At 36.2% G+C, this 24,867-nt stretch overlaps 1 protein-coding gene across 1 annotated transcript in view; it reads right to left on the reverse strand.

The window, feature by feature from the left end:
- CNTN6 (contactin 6) overlaps positions 1 to 24,867 on the reverse strand; it is a 272,370-nt gene that overhangs the window by 53,346 nt on the left and 194,157 nt on the right. The window contains exons 9-11 of the mRNA XM_035702505.2: positions 22,575 to 22,711; positions 20,945 to 21,074; positions 18,766 to 18,916 (exon numbers count right to left, since the gene is read on the reverse strand). Coding sequence (XP_035558398.2) covers positions 18,766 to 18,916; positions 20,945 to 21,074; positions 22,575 to 22,711 — 418 coding nt within the window. The remainder of the gene's footprint in view (positions 1 to 18,765; positions 18,917 to 20,944; positions 21,075 to 22,574; positions 22,712 to 24,867) is intronic.

Raw genomic sequence — 24,867 nt, forward strand, 5'->3', positions numbered from 1 at the left:
GTGGTACATATGCAAAGGAATATTACTTAGCGGAAAAAAAAAAGATATTGCCATTTGCAACAACAGTAGTGGACCTATAGGGTATAATACTAAGTGACCTACACAGAGAAAGACAAATACCATATGATTTCACTCATATGTGGAATGCAAGAAACAAAACAGACAAAGAAAGAGACAAACAAAAAAAGAGTCTTAAATACAGAGAACAAACTGGTGGTCACCAGAGGGGAAGCATGTGGTGGGAGGGCAGGGGGGTGTTGGGTGAAACAGATAAAGGGACAAAAAATAATAGCAATTTAAATATATAAATGGAAATGGAGCAATGCTAAGACTTTCTTCCTTCTAAACTTTCTCAGCAAATACTTACTAATATCTACCGAATTCAAGCACTATATTATATAATAGAAAGATGAGAAATAGGGTGTTAATTACCAAGAACACACTTTTCTTTTTTGAAAAGATTTATTTATTTATTCATGAGACACAGACTGAGAGAGAGAGAAGCAGAGACACAGGCAGAGGGAGAAGGCGGCTCCCCGCAGGAAGCCCAATGAGGGACTCGATCCCGCATTCTGGGATCAGACCTGAACCGAAGGCAGGCGCCCAACCACCGAGCCACCCAGGTGTCCCAAGAACACACTTTTCTATGATTAAATTCGGTGATCAAAGTCCAAGGAGGTTATTGTTACAAGTCAACTCTACGCAGGCTCTCTACTAATTGTATAATAAATGTCAACTCACTGAATACTTAAGTCAAACCTTTAAGCTCACTATTGTTAAAATGCCCAACTTTCCTGATGGGGAAACTGAGACAAGGAAAAAAGCACTATTTCACTCACATTACTCACTAGGTAGTATAGGGCCAAGATTGCAACCTGTCATTCTCTATGGACCAGGAAGCAACTATTTGAGCAAGTGCTCCTTCACTTCAAGTTTCCAAAGCATAGTTTACAAATAGGATAGTTACTAAGAACACAAATTTGAGCGGTTTACTTATTTTATATATGTATATATCTTTGTACAGAATAATCTTTAATATTGAAGATTCTTACTCTCACTGTCAGAGAGTCCACATGCACATTTTCTCAGGGTTCTCAACTTTTGTGAAATCTTAAAGGCAAGTCTGATATTCCCTACTATGTGAGAGTCTGACCACAAACATGAGGCGATAACAATGGCAATACTAAGAATTATTTTTCTTCCTTTCTATACCATCCTATGCAAGAGGGTATTATTTAGCAGAGTTATTATCACACAAGGAGTTTCAGGTCAAACTGCTTTGCCTGCTACTGACTCTTAGCCCTAACATTAAATATTTGTAACCACTGGCCCAAGTTACTCAACTTTCCAAGTCCTCAGCTTCTCATTGGAACCATGTGGATACTGATATTGCCTGTGTCAAAGAGTAATGAGGAGTGAATGATATAAACTATTTAAAATGCTTAGCTTAGCACTATGCCTGACTGCTACTTAGCAGTCAATAGGTAGGTTTTTAATGAACCAGTTTCTCATTCTGCCAAGGAATATAGGCACTTCTGTAACTCCATGAACTTTTGTCACACTTCATTTTGAACAAAGAGACCCGAGAGGTACATGCCAGGCTTGTTGAAAGGAGCCGAATGCCAGGAAGACTGTTCCCAGCAGTAAGTTTCGCTGCCCAAGACCCTCCGCTGAATTCATGCAACCTCCTGTCTGTGTACTTGTCAAGTTGCTCTTCCTGAGCCACAATGTTCTCATTTTTATTTTGGGAAGGGAAATAGGGTTGCTATGATAATTGAATTAATTAAATGCCAGCTGTTATTCTCATGCTTACTCTTCAGTGATACTACTAGTCTTTGGCCTTTGCTCTCCTCCATGATTCAGACTTGGATTTTTGATTCTCATTTTGGTTCCTACTCATGCCTGATACCTTAAAACTCTTTTGTCTGATTGGATTCGGTGGTACATTTTGAGGTTTTAACTAACATGGTTATCTGTCCCTGGACTGTGTTGGGTTTGGTGTCACTGGGTTCTGAAACTCAACTTACACTGAATGTATATTTCCTCCTTAGCACTTCCAATATAATCGATTCATAGTTAAGTAATAAACGCCCTTTCTCCCAAGTCTCTATTCTCAAATGTTCACTTAATTAGAATATTTCAGCTGTTTTCACTATCAAATAAAAAAAAATTCCCCCAAATTACCAAAGATTAGTACTCTATTTAGGTGATTAAATCACAAATTGAGGCATTTGCATTTAAAATGTTCTGTAAAAATTAGAATTTGAAGACATTTACATGTGTAGATGTATCATGACCACACAACATTTGAAAAATTAATAGTTGGCATTTGTGATATACTATATTATTCCTCTAATTGCATTCTGGGCATAAAAAAGGTAGAAATTCAGAAGTACAAGCTGTTCTGACAGGTGACATTGGTAGATTTTATGGTGGTATTAGAAAACAAAACGTGGATAGCAGCCACCAACATATGTAAGCATTTTAAGGTTAGCTGATAAATTGAAGGAACACTATGTGAAGTAATTGAACATCCATTTCAGTCTTCCTATCGAGAATGTTCATGGCATAAACAGGAAACAAAAGTAATAGTCTACCCATTTGCCTGATTTCAGATCCTTTGCCTTTACCTGATGTGTTACTGTGAATGAAATACCCAGAAGATGGATTACAAATCAAATGAACTCATAGGACTCTTTTACCTGAAACATGTCAAATTTTATGTCATTCTGAGGAATTACAGAAAGACTAATGTGGAATGTTTTTATCCTTGCTACCTGGGTGGCATGTGATAACCTGTTTATTATAAATCTCCTAAATATAAAAGAGATTAGCATTCTCATTTACTTATGACTTCAGTGAATCTATATATCCAATCTTTGGTTAACCTACATACAGAAAACAAATCTGTATACCTAGATCCCACATGAATCAGAAGTAATGAAGGCTCCTTTTTTGTTTATTTGGTATCAACGATAGTCCATCACAAAGTTTGAGGATGCAGGTTACCAATAGCTAAATTTCTTAAACTAAAAGAAATTAGGGCATTGGGCAATTATAACTTCTTATTGCTGAAACTAGAGCAATACTGCTATTTTTATAGTTAGATTATTAACTGGAGTATTGCTTCCAGTTCTGTCTAAAGATAATACTGTAGACCATGAAATTTTAATTGACGGTCTAATTTTACTGATATCTAGAAAATGCAAAATAGATTGGATTAAAATGAGTTAGATATGAAGTAGAAAAGTGTGTATAAATTCTGACTCTACACAATTTAGGTTTTAGGTAAAATGTCCCACTGGATTCCATTTTAGATCAAATATTGATATTACATTTTAATAATTTTAGCACCTGATTATCATAGCTAAGGTGTGATATCTACGCCAATTTCACTGTCATTTAGTAAACTATCTCTTAATAATTCCTTGTTTTAACAAACTACAAAAAATGACTGACATAATCAACAAACAAGTAAATATCAAAGCTAGCTCATTTAAATTAAAGTAAACGTTCTCTTTTCCATCTTTTAAAGTCAATAACTTTAAATGGCTCTAATGGTAATTATACACAGAAAATAGCTCACATCTCAGGCCAAGGAAAATATAAAGATTTAATCAATGGACTAATGCAACCCTATTTTATCATTCTTTATAAGACCATCAGAGCATTAACAACAAAAACAAGAATGAGATCACACACACACACACACACACACACACAAAGAAGAGAAAGAGATGAAAATAGAATAAAAAGAAGTGCTATCTTGAGACATGATTGAATGAGTGACAGAAAATAAAATTTAGCCTCTACTAAATGATGTAGAACATTCTCAGTAAAACACAATACACTTAGAATCTTCAGTCAGTTCTAAATGAGAGAAAACATTTACCAGGACATTCAAGAAAATTTATGAAAGAAATTGTTAAATATGTTGTCTCTTTTACTTGTCTGCCATTCAGGACAGAGCATAGATATTCTTTTCAGAAGAGAGTTGTCCCAAAGAGAAAACAAATGTGCATAATTTGCTAATCTTTTTTTAAGAGTATATCCTTCACAGACTTACCAGATGAAACCCGGAAAAAGGCTCTTCCCCAAGTACGTAGCACAGGATTTGCCCTCTAATCTGCTTATGTGACTCCCATCCATCTTCCCAAGCATACCCTGGATTCCCACTATTACAAACACACCTTATACATTGTCCCTGGTTCTCTCAGTGTCATTGGCTGTCAAAGGCTCAAATAATTTAATCCCATCATAAAATGGCAGCCAGCAGACCAGTCCCCTTTTCTTTCCTTCCAAAGACTGTTCCCACAGAGCTTCTGTCTGGAGATAGTTCGTATGTCAGACTGATGCCAAACTACCAGCTGTGTGTTTCTGTTCTCAAAGTGAGTCAGTGGCCAGTGCAATAAAATATGATCCTGCATTGTTGCCCCATATGTACCTGCCTCACCTTTAGCTGTTCCCCAGGGAACCTGGCAAAAACATGCAACTTCTTGACCATGTTACTGTATTTTCTCTTCCTCATTCTCCAAATATTAAAGATTAGTAATTTTTCCATATCAAAAAACTGATACGCAAGGAGGTTTAATACTTTACTTAGCCATAGCCAGGATGTATGTTTTCTGATCCTGAGTGAATACTTTTCCTATGAAATCATTACCTGAATAATTATGCTACCTTGTATTTTGAATTTTCTCTTTTTAAGTGATTTTTTAGAGTGGTTTTAGGTTTGCAGTAAAATCAAGAAAAAAGTACAGATTTCCCATATACCCCCACACATTCATAGCTTCTCATATTATCAACATTCCCAATGGTGGTACACTTGTTACAACCAAGGAACATCATAATCATCATAATCGTCCAGAGTCCATAGTTTACCTTAGGATTCACTCTTGGTGTTGTACATTCTTGGGGTTTGGAAAAATATATATAATGATATGTATATATATCCATCATTATAGTATCATACGAAGTATTTTTACTGACCTAAAATTCCTCTGTGCTCCGCTTATTTATTCTTCCCTCCCCAAACCACTGACAGCCACTGATCTTTTTACTGTTTCCCTACTTTTGCCTTTTGCAGAATGCCATATAATTGCAATCACACAGTACATAACCTTTCAGATAGGCTTTTTTCACTTACTAACATGCATTTAAAATTCTTCCATTTCTTTTCATGGCTTGATAGCTCATTTCTTTTTAGCACTGAATAATATTCCATTGTCTGGATGTACCACAGTTTTTTTTTTTTTAAGATTTTATTTATTTATTCATGAGAGAGACAGAAAGAGAGAGAGAGAGAGGCAGAGACACAGGCAGAGGGAGAAGCAGGCTCCATGCAGGGAGCCCGACATGGGACTCAATCCCGGGTATCCAGGATCACACTCTGGGCTGAAGACAGCGCTAAACTGCGGAGCCACCTGGGCTGCTCCAGTTTTTTTATTCATTTACTTATTGAAGAATAGCTTATTTGCATCCAAGGTTTTTGCAATTATGAATTAAAATACTATGAATTATAGTGTGCAGGAGATAAGTTTCAAGACCTTTGGGCAAATATTAATGAGTGTGATATTTGGATTGCATGGAAAAAGTATATTCAGTATTATAAGAAACCTCCAAACTGTTCTCTAAAGTGGCTATACAATACATTCCCATTAGCAATGAATAAGAGTTCCTGTTGCTCCATATCTTAGTCAACATTTGGTGTTAGTATTCCAGATTTTAGCCAGTCTAATAGGCATGGAGCAGCATCTCATTCTAATTTGCATTTTCCTGCTGAAATATGTGGAGAATCTTCAAATATGTGTTCACCACCTAAATATCTTGTTTGGTGAAATGTCTCTTAAGGTCTTTGACCCATTTTTTTATTGGAGTTATTTTTTTATCCCTGAGTTTAATCACTATTTGCATATTTTAGATAAAAGTTCTTTATCAGAATATTTTGCAGATATTTTCTCCTCATCTGTGGCTTGACTTCTCATTCTGTTGGTACTGCTTTTTACAGTGCAGGGGTTGTGGTTTTTTTTCCCTTTAATTTTAATGAAGTCCAGCTTATTATGTGTTTCTTTTTTTTTTTTTTTTTTTTTATGATAGTCACAAAGAGAGAGAGAGAGAAAGGCAGAGACACAGGCAGAGGGAGAAGCAGGCTCCATGCACCGGGAGCCCGACGTGGGATTCGATCCCGGGTCTCCAGGATCGCACCCTGGGCCAAAGGCAGGCGCCAAACTGCTGCGCCACCCAGGGATCCCTTATTATGTGTTTCTTGCATGAGTCTGCCTTTGCTGTATGTGAAAAGTCATGGCCATACCAAAGGTCATTTAGGTTTTCTCTTATCTCCTTATCCTCTGGGATTTTTAAAAAAATGTTTTATTTATTTATTCATGAGAGACACAGAGAGAGGCAGAGACATAGGCAAAGGCAGAAACAGACTCCCTGCGGGGAGCCTGATGTGGGACTCAAACCCAGGACCCTGGGATCACATCCTGAGCCAAAGGCAGACACTCAACCACTGAGCCATCCAGGTGCCCCACCTTCTGGGATTTCTATAGTTTTGTGTTCTACATTTAGGTCTATGATTCACTTTGAGTTAATTTTTGTGAAGGGTGTTAAGGTCTGTGTTTAGATTCATTTAAAAATTTATTTTTTTTCCCAATGTAGCTGTTCAGTTGTTGCAACACCATTCATTGAAAAGATTAAATCTGCTTCACTATACTGCCTTAGCTCCTTTATCATAATTTTCTTTTTAGAAAAGTTTTCAGTCTCTAAATAGACTGTAAGCCTAAGTTTTTTGAGGCAAGTAATATAGAGGTTTTAAGACAATGGACTCAAAAGTCAGCTTGCTTTTTTGTGTTTTGGCTCCCCCTTTTTGGCTGTGCTTGACTTCCTTGTAAAATTCACATGTAAATGGGGATAATGGTAATAATAACAACATCGATTTGTTTTAGAATTAAGTTTTAAATGTATTAAAGATGTTGAGCGTAAGCCTAGAGAATAATGAGAGCTCCCAAAATGGTACCTATTACTCTTGACTTCTTGGTAATCTTTAAAAATATCTATAATTCATGGGTACTTGGTAAATATGCTTTCTGATTGCATTTACTCTGAAATCCTTAGCCTTTTCTTTGTAGGTCTACATGTATATTTATTAATATTATCAGTAAATTCAGCAAACCAACAGCAAGTGACTTAGATAACCTCTTTGCTTAAAAATAAATGCTAGGCATAGGTATAAGCAAAGTGGTTATTTGGCTAATCGACTTTTTGTTAGTTTGCTGACACTGTATAAAGTAGCACAGGAACTGGAGAGATAAATTCAAATCAGACTTACCAAGGATAAGGCTTGAATATATAGAGTAAACTTTAATCATTCTTTTGTACAATTCCAATCACAAAACTAAAGTTTTAACAAAGGCCATCATAAAATCTTTTGAAGTTATTGTGGACCCTGTTGGGGCTAGAGAGGGTGTTTCTAATTAACTGATTCACAGAAAACACAGCAATTATATCTGTAGTATTTTCTTAGCCTCTGTCCTAGCTTCAGACAAATAATTTCCAGACAAATATTTCTTTGGTCTCCTGAACTGAGTTACATTAAGCACAGTATATTTAAATTTATATGTTCAATGGGAGGTAAGGCAGGAAAAATAAAAAAAAAAAAAAAAGAAAACCTACATGAAGTGGCATCACCAGATGGAAGCACAAATAAATTCGATTTTGCTATGTTTTGTCAGAAAGCACATTTCTCTTGGTGCTTAGGGAAAAGTCATGCATGGGTACCTTTATGTTGCCCCCTTTAACACCCCTTTCAACAAACAAGAGGAACATCTATTTTAAACACATTAAATAACTAAAGATATGCTTTCCTAGATCTTATTAATCAAACATGATTTGGGGGTCATTACACAACTAACTGAAAGGGTTTATCTTGCAAAGGATTGTTTAGAAATATTACCTGGAGATTAAAATGGACTCAAACACTTTTTAGTTTACATGGAAATGAAAACATCACCGATGCTAGTGTCTAATTTTTTTTTTTAATTTCTGGTTTCAGCAGTTGTATTTTATGCCTAATATGTAATTGATTGGTGTGAGCAGCCAAATGTTTCAAAGTTAAGTTCCCATGTTCAACTGTCCTAAACTTCAAATCAGATATTCAGACCTTAGAACTCATCAAAATGTGACTCCTTGTTTAATATACCCAAATAATTTAAGCACCAGCTTTGTAGTGGCTGACACACAACAAAAACACGGATTCTGGGTGACTGAATTGTGACACAAATTAGGAGATGGCAGATAAGAGCAGTTGCTAAATAACATAATTATTTGGTGTCATGATGTGTCTTAATTCTGATGGCATGCCAGAATGTGCTGCTAGGCTGATTCTCATGAAATGTTAAGGAAAAGTGATTTAACATTAACAAAACAGCATCAGATGGAAAGCTTAGCTAAATTAATCCAGTGGAGAGGCCTAAGAGGAGTATTTAGCTGTTCAGTAGAAGGAAAGGAAAGATAAAGAAAAGTGTCTCCATTTGCCGCAGTATTTTGGGATGCCAGAGAACACACAAAAGGGAATTAATACAGATTCATATGCTAACATGCCTTACAACCCAAGCAAATCAAAAGAAAATATAGGAAATTATAAAGCTGGACAAAGGACAAGAAAGTTTGTGAACACAGGACTTAAAAGACATTTTTAAAGAAGTATGCTCCTAAAATAACTAGAGGAGAAGCAATTGAAAACACAATGGGAGGGAGAGCTGTGCAGAAAGGAATGCAGAAGTTCAAACATTATCAGGATTTTTGGCTACACTTTAATTACATTTATGATGATAAACCTATTGTGTGATCTCCTTAAGACTTGGAAAGTCTAAAATGTAAAGTTGTATCTGCAGCATACTTTGAGATAGATAGACAAGATTCAAATACAGCCCTGTGACTTTAAACCAGTAATTTTATCCCTGAAATTCTTGGTTTCCCACAGGCATTAAAAAGGAAAAACAGGTGAGGGAGTTGGGCTGGACATTTATGATTATTGCCCCTTTTCATTCTAGCTTTGTCCTTTTGTTATTTCAGAACATGGTGTATCTGGGAAATCTTTCCCCTGCCATCTTGAATGTGGTTTTGGCAGTGGATATGAATGGAGTTTCCAGTTCTGAATCCCTTTTGGCTACTGAATTATTATATTCTTCAGAGTCTACAGAGCTAAGCTTACAAACATGGCTGAGAATGAGATACCAACTTGGATGCGACTCCTTGTCTGCTAAGTCCAATTATTTCTTCTTCTTAATTATAATACATAATTTCATACCTACATAAAGTCCTTCATGGAACTTACGGAGTTTACCCTTATTTATTGAATTTGCATTTCTATGTCCATATGTCACCATAAATTATACTGCATGTTACGTTAAAAATCCAATCAGTCATTTGAATATCATAGATGTAGGAAGCTAAGCCACTAAGGGGACTGATTTAAGACTCTGCCTATCAGTGCTATGACAACATATAGACCTATTCTATACCTTTTACTGATGGAAAAATAGAATTTGACTGTATATGCCACTGTTTTTGGAAGAATTATAATTTGAACTGGAAAAAATAATGAACAAATAATGTATATAGTATGACAGCCTACTTTTAGCTCTACAGACAGATGCTGTATGATGCCAGAAAACTAACTAGAGGCCTACACTGTGGTGTTTAGGATTATAGAACTTTGGAGTCAGAGCCTCCTGGAATTGAATGCATTTCTATTACTCACTAGCTTTGTGACGGTAGATGTGATGTTTAACTTTGCTAAATCTTAGGTTTAACCATTAAAAAAATACAAATAAATAATACCCCCTAATAGGCATCTTATAAAAAATAAATGAAATGATGTATCTAACATCTTAATACACTACCCACCCATGACAGATACTATAAGTTGATATTATTACCAGTAATATTATTATTATTTGATGAGACTCAGGGTCAATAATGAGAAGGACAGATTTCTGATGGTCTTGGTTGATTAAATCTGAGATAGAATTAAAAAATGTGTATAACTTTTATACATATGTATAAATGTGAATAACTTCTAACATATAAGTGTATCCAAGCATCCCTAAGAAGTCAGAGTCAACCGTTGGATGGCTTACAAAATGATGTGTCTGTACTTAGAGGAATAATATACTGCATTGAGGAAGGTAAGTGCATATCCAAACCTTTTAACTGGCATCATATGTGACAATGACTATGCAGTAGACAGCCACATATATAGCCAGTTCTTCCACTTTTGTTTACTAGGAAAAATTCCTACCTACCCTTCAAGTGCCAGCTCAGTTACCTCCAAACTGCTGAAGCCTTTCTGAACTCCTGTAAGCCGAGTCAGTCCTCACCATCTTCTGTCTGTGATGACACATGCCCCACTGCACTGGAGCTGTTGACCTGTCTGCTTCCCCCATGAGACTCGGAGCTCATTCAAATTTATAAACCCAGAATTTTTTCACAGGGCCTGTCAAATTGGTTTGCAACTATGCTTATAAATAAATGAATAGTTTGACAAGTCACACTTGAGAATCAGATTTGTCACTCCAAATCAACAATTCTCTAACTGTGCTCTCAGGAGATACAGGGCGTTCATAGGGCACACCACAGGCTGCTGGAAGGAAGGCAGCTTGTGGCTACTGAGGGCAGGTAGAAGGGTGGGGAGTTGGGGGGGGGGACGGGGCATTGAGAGGCTCTGGTTTGTCCTCTGGGGCATTAGCCAGATTGGTTCAGTTTTAGCTGAACTGTATGTATGAAATGGGCTCCAGCATAAATTTTATTTGGAAGCAAAACAAAAACAAAAACAAAAGCACCCCCTTCCCCTAAACACAGTTCTACTGTGGAAAAAAAGCAGAAAAAAAAAAGATTTAAAAAAATGGGAAACAATAGCCAGTGACTACAAAAATGCTCTGACAAGCCTGACTCTTCATTGTGAAGATATTAATAAGACTCACTTTTCACATTGTTGGTTGGGCTTTTATTTCTTCAACTGGATCATAGTTTCTCTAAGATAGCAATTCTATCCTTTGTATTTATTTCTATTGGTTTATTTTCCATATGTCCATCAGCATCTATGAGAAAATAAGGGTGTAACACAAACCTGTAGAGCAAACATTTTCTTTCTAAGGAGCATTGTACTTTAGGCAAATCAAGTAATCATTTCTTCCCTCAAAAGTCAAACTAAGAACAAAAGGTCATTTGTATAAATTGCACTAATAACTGACCTTTTCTATCTATAAAGTTATTGCTGTTGAATATTTATGTAAACTTTGGAAAATACAAATGTCACTCAGAAATTAGAAGCAAATACTAAAGTAAGTAAATATCATTCCAAGGCCAATAGTATTAATATTTTTAAAAAGTAACTAAAATGAGGACTTCTATTTCCTCAGCAGTGAAATAAGATAAAGAATCAAGCATTTTAATATAGGAATCAAAGTTCTGGGGGGAAAGGAGATAAAATGGTTTCTATTTTTCAAGTAATATGTTTGCATCAAACAAATATTTCTCTAAGGGGTATTCAAACATCTCAGCTTCTCTTGAGAACCGAGGACTTGACTTTATTATAAAAACTCAGATTCCTCAGCCCCTGCTTCCTACCTACTGACTGAAAATCTTGGACATTGCTCTGGGATCTGCATTTTTCACAAGGTTCTTATGTATGATTAAGTTTGAAGCCTATTGATAGAGACAACGAATTCACAGCAACTCTAAAACAAAGCTTAAGTATTTTCTGTTACAAGATACAGTAAGTGCAAGAATATAAGATGCTATTTATTTGTGGAACTTCTTTGCTTTGTCATATTTGCCTTGCTTTAAAGCTACAGGATGTTATTGCCCATCATTAAGACATTTTGAATAGGGAACTACAGCAATAATAGTGTAACCCAAGGCAGTGGCATAAAAGAATGCACACCCAGCTGGGCAGGCTGAGCTTAAAGGCAGGCTTTACATCTCTAATGAACCGGAGCTTCTTCTGACCATGGCAGGCAGGTGGTTTTGGACTCATAGTGCTAAAAGGTCAGTGATCCAGACCAGTGGAGGCCAGTGGGGATAAAGAAAGCAGAATTGGATGGCAAGAGGGAAAAATGAGGGCAAGACTGACAGGGGCACACAGGATTTTAGCTTGTTAAATCTTTGCGTGATAGAGGCAGGAGTATCAGATGGCTCTTGACATCTTCAGCATGTATTCCCTTGGAAAGGCTCACCTTAACAAGACTCTCAGGAGTTGAGTATGAACAATTTAAAATTTTATTACAAAGAGGTAGCACAGAAGGGAGACTGTAATAAGCCTGGCATTATGCAGACTGTCATTCTTCCTTAAACATGGGAACATATGGTTCATTTGCCTATTTGATACTCATGCTATCTGATGTACTAAGCACTATTACATTAAGTAGTTGGTGATACAAAATAAAATTAGGCTTATTTGCTTGTTCCATTAGGAAGCTTTGCAAGGAGGAGGAAGAGATAGAGAAGGCTGCTTGCTGGTTGCTATGTTCTGGTTAAAGTTGCACTGAATTGAGATTTGTGGAGGGGGTGTTTTATTAAGCCGAAGTACTGGGGGTTAAAAGCAAAAGAAAAAAGAAACAGTGGTGATTTAAAAAGTAGATATTGAAAGATACACAGAGAATGGTCAAACAGGAAGGAAACATCATATAACTGGCTCCCTTACGTTCAGGCAGATGGATCCCCACTAGCTAAGGTAAAACAGTTGTGAAAAGGCTGTAAGGAGAACATGGATTGGTAGCAAAGTGTTGGGCAATGGGCTATGTAACCAAAGGAACTACTTTGTCCAACTAGTTTAGCAAAGAGTGGAATGAAGACAAACTAATGTTTATTCTGTTCATCTTCCATGTCACTCAGCTAAGGACTTTTAAATAAGGCCTCCCAAGGGTACATTTTTACTCATGAATAGAAGAAAGATCAAATGACTTGCTAAATAACCATCAATTCTTTCCTGGCACCGAGAACGCCCTGTTCCTCTCTTTCATTCTTCCCTCTCTTCATCTCCTCTCTCATCTCTTTTTCCTCTCTCCACTCATTCACTGCCATTTTTCAACTCCTCCTCCCCCAGCACCTCCCACAATTGACTATTGTGTTTATGAGGGGGGTGTCAAGGTGTAGGAGTGCCATGCAGGTGGAAGTGGACCTGCTTAATTTTGGGCTCAAAGGCAAAAGCACCACTACTAGATTCCATGCTACCTAAGGGTTTCATATGTTCCCAAAAGGTACATGTGTTGTGCCAAGGGACCCAGGGCCACACAGAGTTTAATAGTATCATTATTATAGGACAAAGCACACAAGATTCATGGATTTGAGAAGGTCTGTTTGTAACTCTGCATTTCCTCTCTCTCCTTCTCTGTCTCTGTCTCTGTCTCTCTCTCTCTCCCTCTCTCCCTCTCTCTCTTTTTCTCCAACCCCAAGTGGATAGAGGTAATGGAATTGGTTCTAGAGAGTTCAGCAGTCCTCTTACATCAAATCAGGGAAATATGATCACATTCCGAAACCAAGTGCTAAAGGGTAGAACCTCTACTTTTAAATTTGATATTCAGTGAATTTCAAAGTATCTTGGTATCTACCTCTTTGAGATTACCAAGGTAAAAGTGGTAGAAACACAACCATATATAACTATGTGACAACTGTGTTCCTCAGAAATGTATCCCCAAGAAAAAAGGTATACTTTGATGTCTGATAAACTGCCTGACATATAGATGGTGCTTAAGCCTGTTATTTTCATTATTAGTGACTATTTGATATATAACTGGATTTTATTTTATTTTGTTTTACTTTATTTTATCTAGGAAGTAAGAGAAAAAATGTGGCAGATTCTCTTTCTTTCTTCTTCTTCTTCTTCTTCTTCTTCTTCTTCTTCTTCTTCTTCTTCTTCTTCTTCTTCTTTTCCTTCCTTCCTTCCTTCCTTCCTTCCTTCCTTCCTTCCTTCCTTCCTTCCTTCCTTCCTTCCTTCCTTCCTTCTTTCTTTCTTTTTAGATAAATGAGGAAGAAATGTGGTGGATTACTTATTAATTCAGATATCTTTCAATAATAGGAAAAACATTCTCTTTATTTTTATTGTTCAGAGATTGTTTGTGCACTCTGACCAAATCTCAGGTGATTTAAGCATTGTATTTATAATGCTGCCTATCAGAGGACAACTTTTAGCTGTCTGTCCAGCAGGTTAACATTTCCTATTAAATTCATGAGGTGATCCCTGAACAGGTAGCCAGCAGTCACTGAGCACAAGGAGATAAATCTAGGCCTTTGATTTCTGTCAATTCATTTGCTAAGTGGATCCATGAGGAAAAAAAAGAAGTGATTAATCAAATTTAGCAGATGCAGAATTGATTCCCTCAGTTGCCTAGAATACCTTGCAGAGATAAGCTTATTCTGTATTCATCTTGCCTTTCTGCGGCAAAATTTGTGGTTTTTACCCTGGCTGGTAGCGGTAAGAATGTGTAGCTGAGATTTACATAAAGATTAGTTAGGATCCCAGCAATAAATGCACCCAGGGCCAGGAAAGAACACAGATCACCTAGCCTTTCCATATACGCTGTCTTTTGAGTCTCACACAACCATATGGGAGAGAAAAGTACTATTTTCTCCATTTTTCAAGTGATTTGACTGCGGACTACTGAAGGTCAGGGACTTGCTAGAAGTTATCAACTGCATGGGAAGTAGGGTTGGGACTTAAACCAGATCTTATGACTCCCAATAACTTAAAAAAACAAACAAACAAACAAACAAAAAAAACACTTTCTTGTGAAAGGATATTATGTGTCACGTTTTTGGCTAGCTTAACTTTTTACCCACAACACCTAGTATAGTATTTGGAATATAATAGGTGTTCATTAAGTATTTATAGAATGAATGAACACATCATGGGCCTATCAATTATTAAGTAAGTTCTGGGTTTAACTGCAAAATGTCTTGTCAGGTAAACAAACAAAACAAAGTAAATTTTAACTTTCACTGATTTAGCAACACATAAAATATATATTAAATGTCTGTTATGTCCCAGGTTGGAGCTGGGTGCTAGGCCTATAATGGTGAAGGAAAGAGTGGTGCTCACTACGCTGTTGTGCTACAGTCCAGCTGCCAAGGCTCTCAAACCTCTGAATCCAACCACTCAGATCATTTCAGCTATTTTGACAATTTATAGCAATCATCATGTCTGGCTCAATCACTGGGTCACCTGAGGAAATCAGTGATATATATATATATAATTAAAACTATGATTATAGCTACAATTTTAACCTGGCGCACTAATGTTTTGCATTGATTTCTAATATATAATCTCTATTTTGGCAGTTACTGCATGGGTATAGTGTTTAAATAAATCCAGAAAACAGTGACCTCAAAAGAAAAAAAAAAGAATGAGCGTACGCCAGTGGTTTTATCCAAGGTCACACTACTCAACAGTGATACGACTGGAATCAAAATCCCTGTTTTCTAATACCCAAGGCAGGGCCCTTTGCAATACATCCTGCTTTTCCCCACAGGAACATACCTTTTCTTCTTCAATTTAGGTGCTATTGCTAAATGACTTGTAGCTGCAAAAGGAATGAAGTAGATGTCATAAGACCATACATTCCCAGCAGGAAACCAGTTAGCCTTTGGACTCTATAATGCTATCTCCCTATTTTCAGTTGTAGGAAAACTTTTCTACTTGGACAGCCTGCCATAAATACAGGCATTTCTAAAGACAGTAATCATTAAATAGTCCAGACTTCATTTGTGGCACATGGACCAATAAGAAACATGCTAATTAAATTCAGAATTGTTGCTTGATCTGAGTTGCCAATACATAAAATTAGGTAAGTCATGTGAAAACAGTCCTGCAAAAAATAATCAAGGATGTTCTCTATTATCTGTTGAGTGGAAAAGATCTGGCAACAGAGATGGGCAACTCGGTATAGTGTCTCAGCTTTATCATTTATTACCTAGATGATGTATGCTGTCTCAATACATGTAAGAGTGGAAGAGACTGTCAAAATATATATATTGACACCATTTTTTTATAAGTAGGCAATACACTAAGGTTACTTTGAATAGGCTTCTTTAGAGTCCTTTCAACCATCTCTAGGTAGTTACACTTTATTGGAAGCAAGAGTTAGTGACAATGAAATTTCAAAGTAGACAGGACCATATAGAAATTTTATAACAGAAAGTAAAAATGTGCATTTTCCCACATAGGTATTTCCAAGGTCAAGAACTAAAAACCATTCCTACTTGGAATCATTGTAAATATTTAAGTTGTTTTCCACATGTGAATCCTTAAATCTTTCTATGTATACAACTGTGCCATGTTTTAACAGAGGTAGGAGAGGGTAGGCATCATATTTATTTTTCTATTTAAGTGAAATAAGCAGTCTGGTGTGGCATTTAAAAATGCATACTGGGACTCAGAGTTGTGTCTTTGAGTTTAGGATCTGGTTCTATAAAATTCCTTCCTTCTTTCCCCCCTCCCTTCTTTCCTTCTTTACTTTTTATCACGACTCTAAGTTTTATCTTCAACTTCTTTGGAAATTCCCATGATTAGACTACAAAAAAAAAAAGGCATTAAGTCAACACAAATAGAAGCATAGGTGCCGCATTTCCCAGTAAGCAGCATGAAACCATGCACTTAATGAAACCAGTCTGGTCAGAAGGCATTAGAAGAAGGGACAGGATAGGAATCATGCAGAGACACAAAGTCTCATGGAACTGGCTGTGCTGACCTTTGCAAATTACTGCTTAAGCTAATCTATAACTGGCAAAGATATATGTTTGTAATTACTATGTACTTCTGGGACTCAACTTTCTTTTTTTCTTCTTCAATTTTTTTTATAAACCTGAAAAGCCATTTTAAAAGCAGTTTCCCTAATACTCTACAAAACTTTTTTTCCCCTCTCATTTTCTTATTTTAATTCAAATCCTCTTCCCTCTCTTTCTCTTCCCCATGTACATTGTATTTGAGTCTTTAAAGGTTATAGAAAGTAAACAGCAGTCACTCCTGCTACTTAGGTGAGGACTTTGAGTCACTTTTGGAAATGAAGTAATCATTTTATCTCAACTCTCAGTACGGACGGCTGTTTGATACTATGATATCTCTTGCGTTTTCCTGTTCTACAGCAGTGCCTTCAAATCTCAATTAGATTTTAGAAATCAAAGAGGAAACATTTAAAAGGAATCCACATCCAAAGCTGTTGAGGATACTTGCCATGATCTCCTAGGTAGTCTATACAGAGGAAGGAGCCCAGTCAGGGCCAGGCAACAGATTTCCCTTCATCTGTCTTTTCTCCTTAGCTTTGAAGCTTCTGTTCTTATGTCTTGGGGTATCTCTTCCAGAAGAGCTTTCCCCTAAAGCTGGTGACACCTTAGGTAGTCATCCTTTTTGACACATTCATTCCACTCAATATTTATTGAGTTCAGGTTCTATGTCAAAGGCACAGGGCATGCACAGATAAATTTGACAAAATCCCTGTCCTGGGAAAACTTCACTGTAGGGCTGTAGAGCTCACTGGAGACAGGAGAGATAGTAAGGAAAGAGAGTGCTCTAGATAAGTCTTTCTCTTGCATATTTTGTCATGTCAGGAGAGGGTCTTCAAGGCACCAGATATAATCCTGATAGCACTCTATACAATCAGCATTGTTTATTTGTTTTAACCCCCTTTCCTCTCTCCCTTGACCACAAAAGAAGTCCTAGATCAGAAATAACAAGAGAGTGCCCCTGTATACAGCCTTTGGGCATTTTTACTGGCTCAGAATTCCGAAATGGAGATTTCAATTTTTTCTTGAAATGTTTGAAGTTGTACAACTCTGTCTGAAGTTCTACTTTCCCACCAAAAACATCTGCCTGAATTTGGAGTGGCTATCTAGTTTGGTGCAAACTCACAGCTTTGACTTGTAAGACTGGCAGACTGCCATTTTGCATTACACTTCAGCTGTCCTTTCTTATACTTGGCCTGTCTTGTTTGTTTATATTACCTGCCTGATTAGCTATGCATGTCCATTAATAACACATGATACCGATAAGAGCTTACTGAAACACTTTCACATATTCAGCACAATGGCTCATTCACAATAGTATTCCATTGCACATTTGATCACACAGTAACATACATGGGTCATTGCAATAGAGCTGTAACTACAGACTAGTCATCCCTAGGCACACAGGGTTCTATAGTAAAACTCAATAAAATATATTCTAAAAAGAGAAAAACACCTGTTTTGCTCCATCTAAACTCTCCTAGAAAATATGCCAGTGCTGATCCAGGATTTCTCAATCACATCCAGAATAGAAGGAAACCTCTCTTCTTTCTCTACAGGAGCCTCTCTACCATTTTTTTCATGTGGTGAATTCATTTTTGTCATGGGGTGAACACCTGTGTGACTATTTAAAAACCACAACACCAGGTGTGTGTGTATAAGTGTCTCTCTCTTTTGTGTAATGCTCTTCTCACTGATTTCTCAGCAGGCTGGGTCAGGAAAAATCTTCAAGCTGAATATAGAAAAGGTCTTAAAGGATTTTAAAAAATATATTACAAATGCATGCACAAAGTATATTGCAGCAAAATTATACAAATAGGTCTTAAGTTTATAAGATTCTTTAGTTTTTGCTATTATGTGGCAATGTTTGATATCTCTGAGTACTCAGTTATAAGCTTATCATAAAGGAGAGAATATTAGACTTAGATTTGGAAGACATTGTATTACAAAATAGTTCAAAATATAACACAAAAGAGATTTATTTACCTTTTGCTTTGTCTCAGGCTCTCCATTCCTCTTTTCCAGGAGATAACTGCCCTAGGAAAAGCATTTGGCTTGCATTCGATAGTAATATCCCCACCAACTTGAACAACTGAATTCTTTTTAATGGGATTTTTAGAGAAATCAGGAGCTGAGGCTAAAAATAGAATTAAAAACAAAACTGTTAAGTTACTCACTTAATTAACATGTGGTAACGTGACAATGTGGTATACCAGACAAAATTTAGTATTTGTACCCAGAGCTCTTCTTCAAGCTGTTTTGCTCAGGTTGTCCTGAGGCCAGTTACAAACTTGGCATTTGGGAGTTCTAGTTTCATTTGAAAAATGAAGATGACAGTAGATATCACCTCAGAAATTTACTGTGGAAATTAAATGAGAGAACATCTATAAAGAAGTATAGCATACTGCTGGGCACAAAGTATGTGTTCAATAAATGTAATTCATTTTTGTTTGGTGCAAGTCATTGTGATTAACAAAAGCAAGTTACAGGGTCACATTCTCAACAGTGCTTACAGTAAAGAGGTAAAGATAACCATGGTTAACTTCCTTTTTTATCCACCCTTTTTAACCATGGTCATATTTACCTCTTTATTATAAACAATAAGAGACAGAAGAAGGGATTTTAAGCCTGATGAGGGAAATCACCAAATCCATTTCAGTCACTGTAATGATCTTAAATGTGAAATATAAGATACCGCTGAATTAAGTCAAGAATACTCTATCACTATGTCAGATTTCTTCAGGCAAGCCTTTAATCAGCAAAATGAAAATACTCTGCCTTCTGTAGAAGCAGGCAGGACTGAGAAAAAACAAAAAAAAAAAGTCTATCAGTTTCAACTTTGTCCCCACTAAATAAATGTTGAACAAATATCAGTTCATGAGAGTGAGAAAGTTTTAGACTGCTTGGATGCATCGAATCTTTCCAGCTTCATGAATGTGGGAACCCACGTGTCCAGTGCCTGTCCCCAGTCTAGTCTAATTAAGCTGAAATTCTTTCAGATATGCCATACTCTTTTGTTTATGGGCATTTAAAATATTGTTCCTTTGCCCTTGCACTGACCTGTACATGCCTTTCCTTTGGATCTCAGCTTAAAAAGAATGTCCTCAATTTAGGTTATGTTCAACTTGCCATGAAGTCTGACAACTACTCAGTTTTTGACCATAATAATCATATTTTAAAATTTAGTGCCTTTTTTCTCAGTGAAGCTACAGGTTCTATGAAAGTAAAAATCACTTAAGTATTGATAATTATATTTTAATGCTTAGTACACATAAATGTTCAATAAACAGTAGTGATTCAAAGAATAAACAAACAAATCAATGTTTATTGTCCATAAGCTCATGGAACCTTGTTGCTTTGCTTGATCCTTCCTCTTTTTCATCTCCTTTCTTCTTACCATTAAGAAAATTTTGTGGTAAAAGACACTAATGGGTTATTTATTGTAATAGACACCACTGAGATTATCATTCTCAAACTTCTATTCCCAATTTTTCACTGTAGGGACTTATCTGCCCAGCTTACTGTGAGGTCTGGGTGGTCACGTGGCAGGGTTCTAGCCATTGGCATAAAAGGATTTTACTGTAAGGATGCAAGGAAATTTTGCATTTTCTAATGACAGGGATAGATTTGGTCACTTTTGTCCCTACCTTCCCCATCTCCCGTAAATATGGATTTTATTTCTGTAGCTATAGCAGTCATTTCCTCAAGGCTATAAGCATGAGGGAAAAGGATAAAGAATAACATCATCAATCACAGTGCCATGGCTCAACGACCACCCCTGAACCTGTTAAGAGATAAAATAAATATCTGCTTAAATCATTAAAAATTGAGATTTTTCTCTTCTTTACTTTTAACTGGCAGATGAAAACATTTCTAACGGATAATTTTGAATTCTACTCAAAACATCATGTGCTAGGATCAGCTTTGGAGGAGCCCTCTCCTGGCTCGGATGTACCCAAAATTGTACTCCACTGGAAGCCCTAATATATTGCTCAGATAGAATAATAATGATCACCCCACATTCTTTTAAAGTTAATTTAGACATTTCCCATTATTTCAAGGTAAGGCACTCTCTAATTTACATAAAAATTTGATTCCTATTATGTATAATCATCACTTGCTAAAATGTCATTTTAAGTTTTTTAGTTATAAAAAAATGACTTACCTAATACTCTCAATTCTGCATTTGCATAAATTATCTGATATTTGTTTTCTGCAGCACACTGGTAGACACCAGAATCTGACACATTCAGCATAGTTATGATAAGTGTCCCATTTTCTATTTGAATTCTTTCCTAATAAAAGAAAAGTCATGTGAAGATGCTAGTATGTTAATGTAGGCATACTCTTAACCAGAATATATTATTAAACATTTGTGCATATCTATAAGATAGGATATTTTGGTGTATGAGAACTGATGTTTATGAAGATGACACTTAATATACTGCAAGATTCTGAACAGATTTTGAAGTTAAAAAAAGAAACATCTTTCATATAATTTTAGTGGTTAGTATATTTAATGTTGTCTCATTTCTTTGAAAATTGGCGTTGTCTGCACAGAGTGTGTGCTTTCTGTTATTTGGCATATAAAATAATTTGTAATATTGACCATTCCAATTACTGCAGAAAATACGGTTAGTAACAATGTTAGACATGAATATAATGGTTAGAAATGTCTTTGGCTTTCCATCGTAAGGTCTCCAAAAGACTTGAAATGTGATGACTTGATAATATTCTAATTGAGTCAGAAGTTGGAGAAACTAAATTCTCCTTTTCTGCAGGCCTGCCATAGTATGCTTAAACAGCCACAATCTGTTACAGAGTCCCATTTGGAGTATAGAAATACAATTTTGAGTGCATACTTAATGAAATAGTTTAATAGAGCAAATATAATTTTAAAAAAATATTTCGGTATACCTATTACCATCCTTTAAGGATAATAAAAGTTGGCTGGAGGAAACAGAAAATGCTCTATGCAAAAGGTATTCAGGAAGAAAAGTCCATTAGAACCAAAACAAAGAACGGCATTATATTCAGCTTCTAAACACCAGATGTTCTTTGTGTCCCTAGCTGTGCCCACAAGTCCAAAGTAAAAGGGAGAATTAACGCAATTATCTGAATAATTTGATGAAAAAATGCTGTCTCATTTTCAGCATACTGTTGAACAAAAATAAGCTTTAGACTGAAAAATGTGGATAACTGCCTTAATCCTCCATTTCCAATTAGTTTAGAGCCATTAGTTTTCTTAAAAGCAAGATACTGGGTAATGTTTAAGAGCTTGGATCCTGGGATCAGACTACATTTAGAATATAAATTCTAACATTTACTAGGTGCTGTGTGACTTTGAACAAGTAACTTAACCCCTCTGAAACCAGTTTTCATCATCTATAGAAGAAATAATACTAGCACTTCTCTCATAAAATTGCCATGAGGACACAGTAAGATAATGCATGGAAAAACATTAACATAAGATCTGGAGCATACAAGAGTTTGGTGGGTGTTAATTATGATGATGATGATGATGATGATGATATCTGAATGTGGATCTATCACTGACTGGTGTGTGACCTTATGCAAGTTGTCTTCTCTACCCTTGATTTTCCTTATTTGAAAAATGGGGATAATATTAATAGCTACTTTGAGTTTATTTAAGTATTATATAAGTTAGTTTATATGAAGAGTATACTACATTTCCTAGCACCTACTCAGCATTCCATGAACATTAATTGTTGCTGGTAGTAACAATATTTCCCTAGGAGAATAAGTGAATTCTTAATATCAGCTTAGATACTTACCTCTGGGTTGAGGCGTTCACCATTCTTTAACCAGGTGTACCAAGGATTTGGCTTTCCACTAGCTCTGCATTCCCAAAACAGACTGTCATAGATAGACAGGTATGTATTTTGGATTTTTTGTTCCCATTCTGGTGGGGCTGTTTCAAAAATAGAGAAGAACAACTACTTGGCAAGTCAATTATTCAAAACATTGTGCAACATTCCAAGATCTATAGAAAGCAGAAGGACAAAGCTAACTGGATCCAACAGTGCTGCAAATACATGTCTTGAGGGAAGGGAAATGCAGGAGCCTCATTGTGGACCAACAGAAATCTTGATATAAATATCAGTGGTCCTTCAGCATAAGATAAATGTTTGCCATTTGTCATTTTGATGCACCTTTACAGCAACTTGGGAGTTGTGGGAAAAGGTCCAAATGCAGAACAAGGCCAGAGAATAATTTCATGTAAATATTAGTGCATAGGTCAAGTAAGAAAATGTATACCAAATCTGAATCCACTGTGGACCAAGGCCCTTGATTATATTTGGTCTGAACTAACTAAAGTCTGTCTATATCAGACATAATTACAATTTAATAGTTTGAAGCACAATTCAAATATGAGCCTTTTACATATTAGTAGGATTATGGTCCAATTTTTTTTTATCTTAGGTAAAACATTGACAAGACAATGAGTACTAAGGCACTTACATTAAGTTGTTATTTAGGTATAAGATGGTATGATCCTTGCTACCATTGATAGAAACAGGTGGGGTATAGATTTAATGTTTTAAAACTAATATTTTTTCCATAAAGATGATATGAGGGTGCCGGGCTGTGTCATTTAATCCCTTTCTTTTAGTCAGGTCTGTCCTCAGATATGTTAGGAGCAGGTGAAATTTCCTTTGTAACTGCAGGCTATTACAAGCTAGATGTTTTATATGTCTCATTGCAGTTGATTCTCCCTCCAATCATTTGTAGAGGATTTTTGCAGGGATGTTAGATAACTTGCTCAAGAAGATATAGTTAAAAAATACAGAAGTCAAAATTTGAACCTCAGAAGCAGAGCCTAAATCAAGGGGCTGTGTTCGGGCTGTCTCTTTGGGAATGCCAGCCCAAAGGTAAGGTGTCAGGAAAAGGAATAGTCAACAGGGAAAGAAAGAGCCAATGCAAGGATCAGTTATTGGTTGGCCACCAAATGGGCCACTGTTACTCTATCTTCTGTGAACTTCGAAGGGGTCTTAATAACTGTCTACCTAGGAAAGGAAGAGGAAGCATTTGTTCACTGGCTCCTGTCCACAGTCATTCAAGGGTAGTATAGGCATTATGTATGAGCATATCCAGGTTGTGGGTATTTATGTGCTGAGTTTGTTCTCGAGAGCACAGAAAACTGGAAGAGGAAATCAGATGGACTTTCTGTGGCACCTGAAATGAGACTCTATCAGGTTACACCTACAAAGAGCTGCTCACTATAGCAGTGGTTGAAGTAAGAAGTGGGATTGAGAGTTTTTGAAATGTTATACAAGTATGTCTGACTTCCAGGGTTTTCCCACGGCAACGTCTGCTTCACCAAGATAAAAGGTCCTTTAGGGAGCTGGTTGCTGAGAAGAAGGAATCGTGATGTTTCACTGTAGTAATGACTAAGCCTGGGATTGCCATCTGTGGGAATCAGGATGACTTCCAGTTACAGAACATGCTTATCACTGTTTTAAGGGACAAATCAAGGCAAGACTTAGAAGAAGTAGATGCATGGATAAAATGGAATCATGTTTCTAAACGTTATTACCAAAATTTTATAATTTGAAGATGATTGTTTAGAAATTGTCTTAGCATATGTTTGACCTGGAAGAAGAAATTCATGCTAACATATAATTCATATTGCTTAATAAAAGTTGAATTATATATGGTTTGTTGCTTAGGGCAGTAATTATAATTTTAAAACATATTTATTTAATATGTAAATTCTTGGGATTCTTCAAATTGAAAACCAAAGTTTCACACAGTTAATTCATGAAAGGAGTTAGGGTTTCAAGTCAATAGACAGGTTTGGATTTTAGACTTTATTTTTTCCCTACTGAATGGTTATGGAAAGTTACTTAACTGTCCCTGAATATGTTACATTTTCTATAATGATATTAATACTTTAAGAATTTCTTTTAGAGGTTATAGAGATACGATATAGAGGGATAGGGTTCCAAATTATAACTTAAACACAGCAATATAATAAACCTGATTCTGTTCTTAAAATTTTTAGGTCTTATGCAATTCTCAGGTAATTGAGTCAATTACTCAATTGCTCCTTTGGGAGCACAATGA

Source organism: Canis lupus, chromosome 20, assembly GCF_003254725.2.
Source record: "Canis lupus dingo isolate Sandy chromosome 20, ASM325472v2, whole genome shotgun sequence".
Classification (NCBI taxonomy): Eukaryota; Metazoa; Chordata; class Mammalia; order Carnivora; family Canidae; genus Canis; species Canis lupus.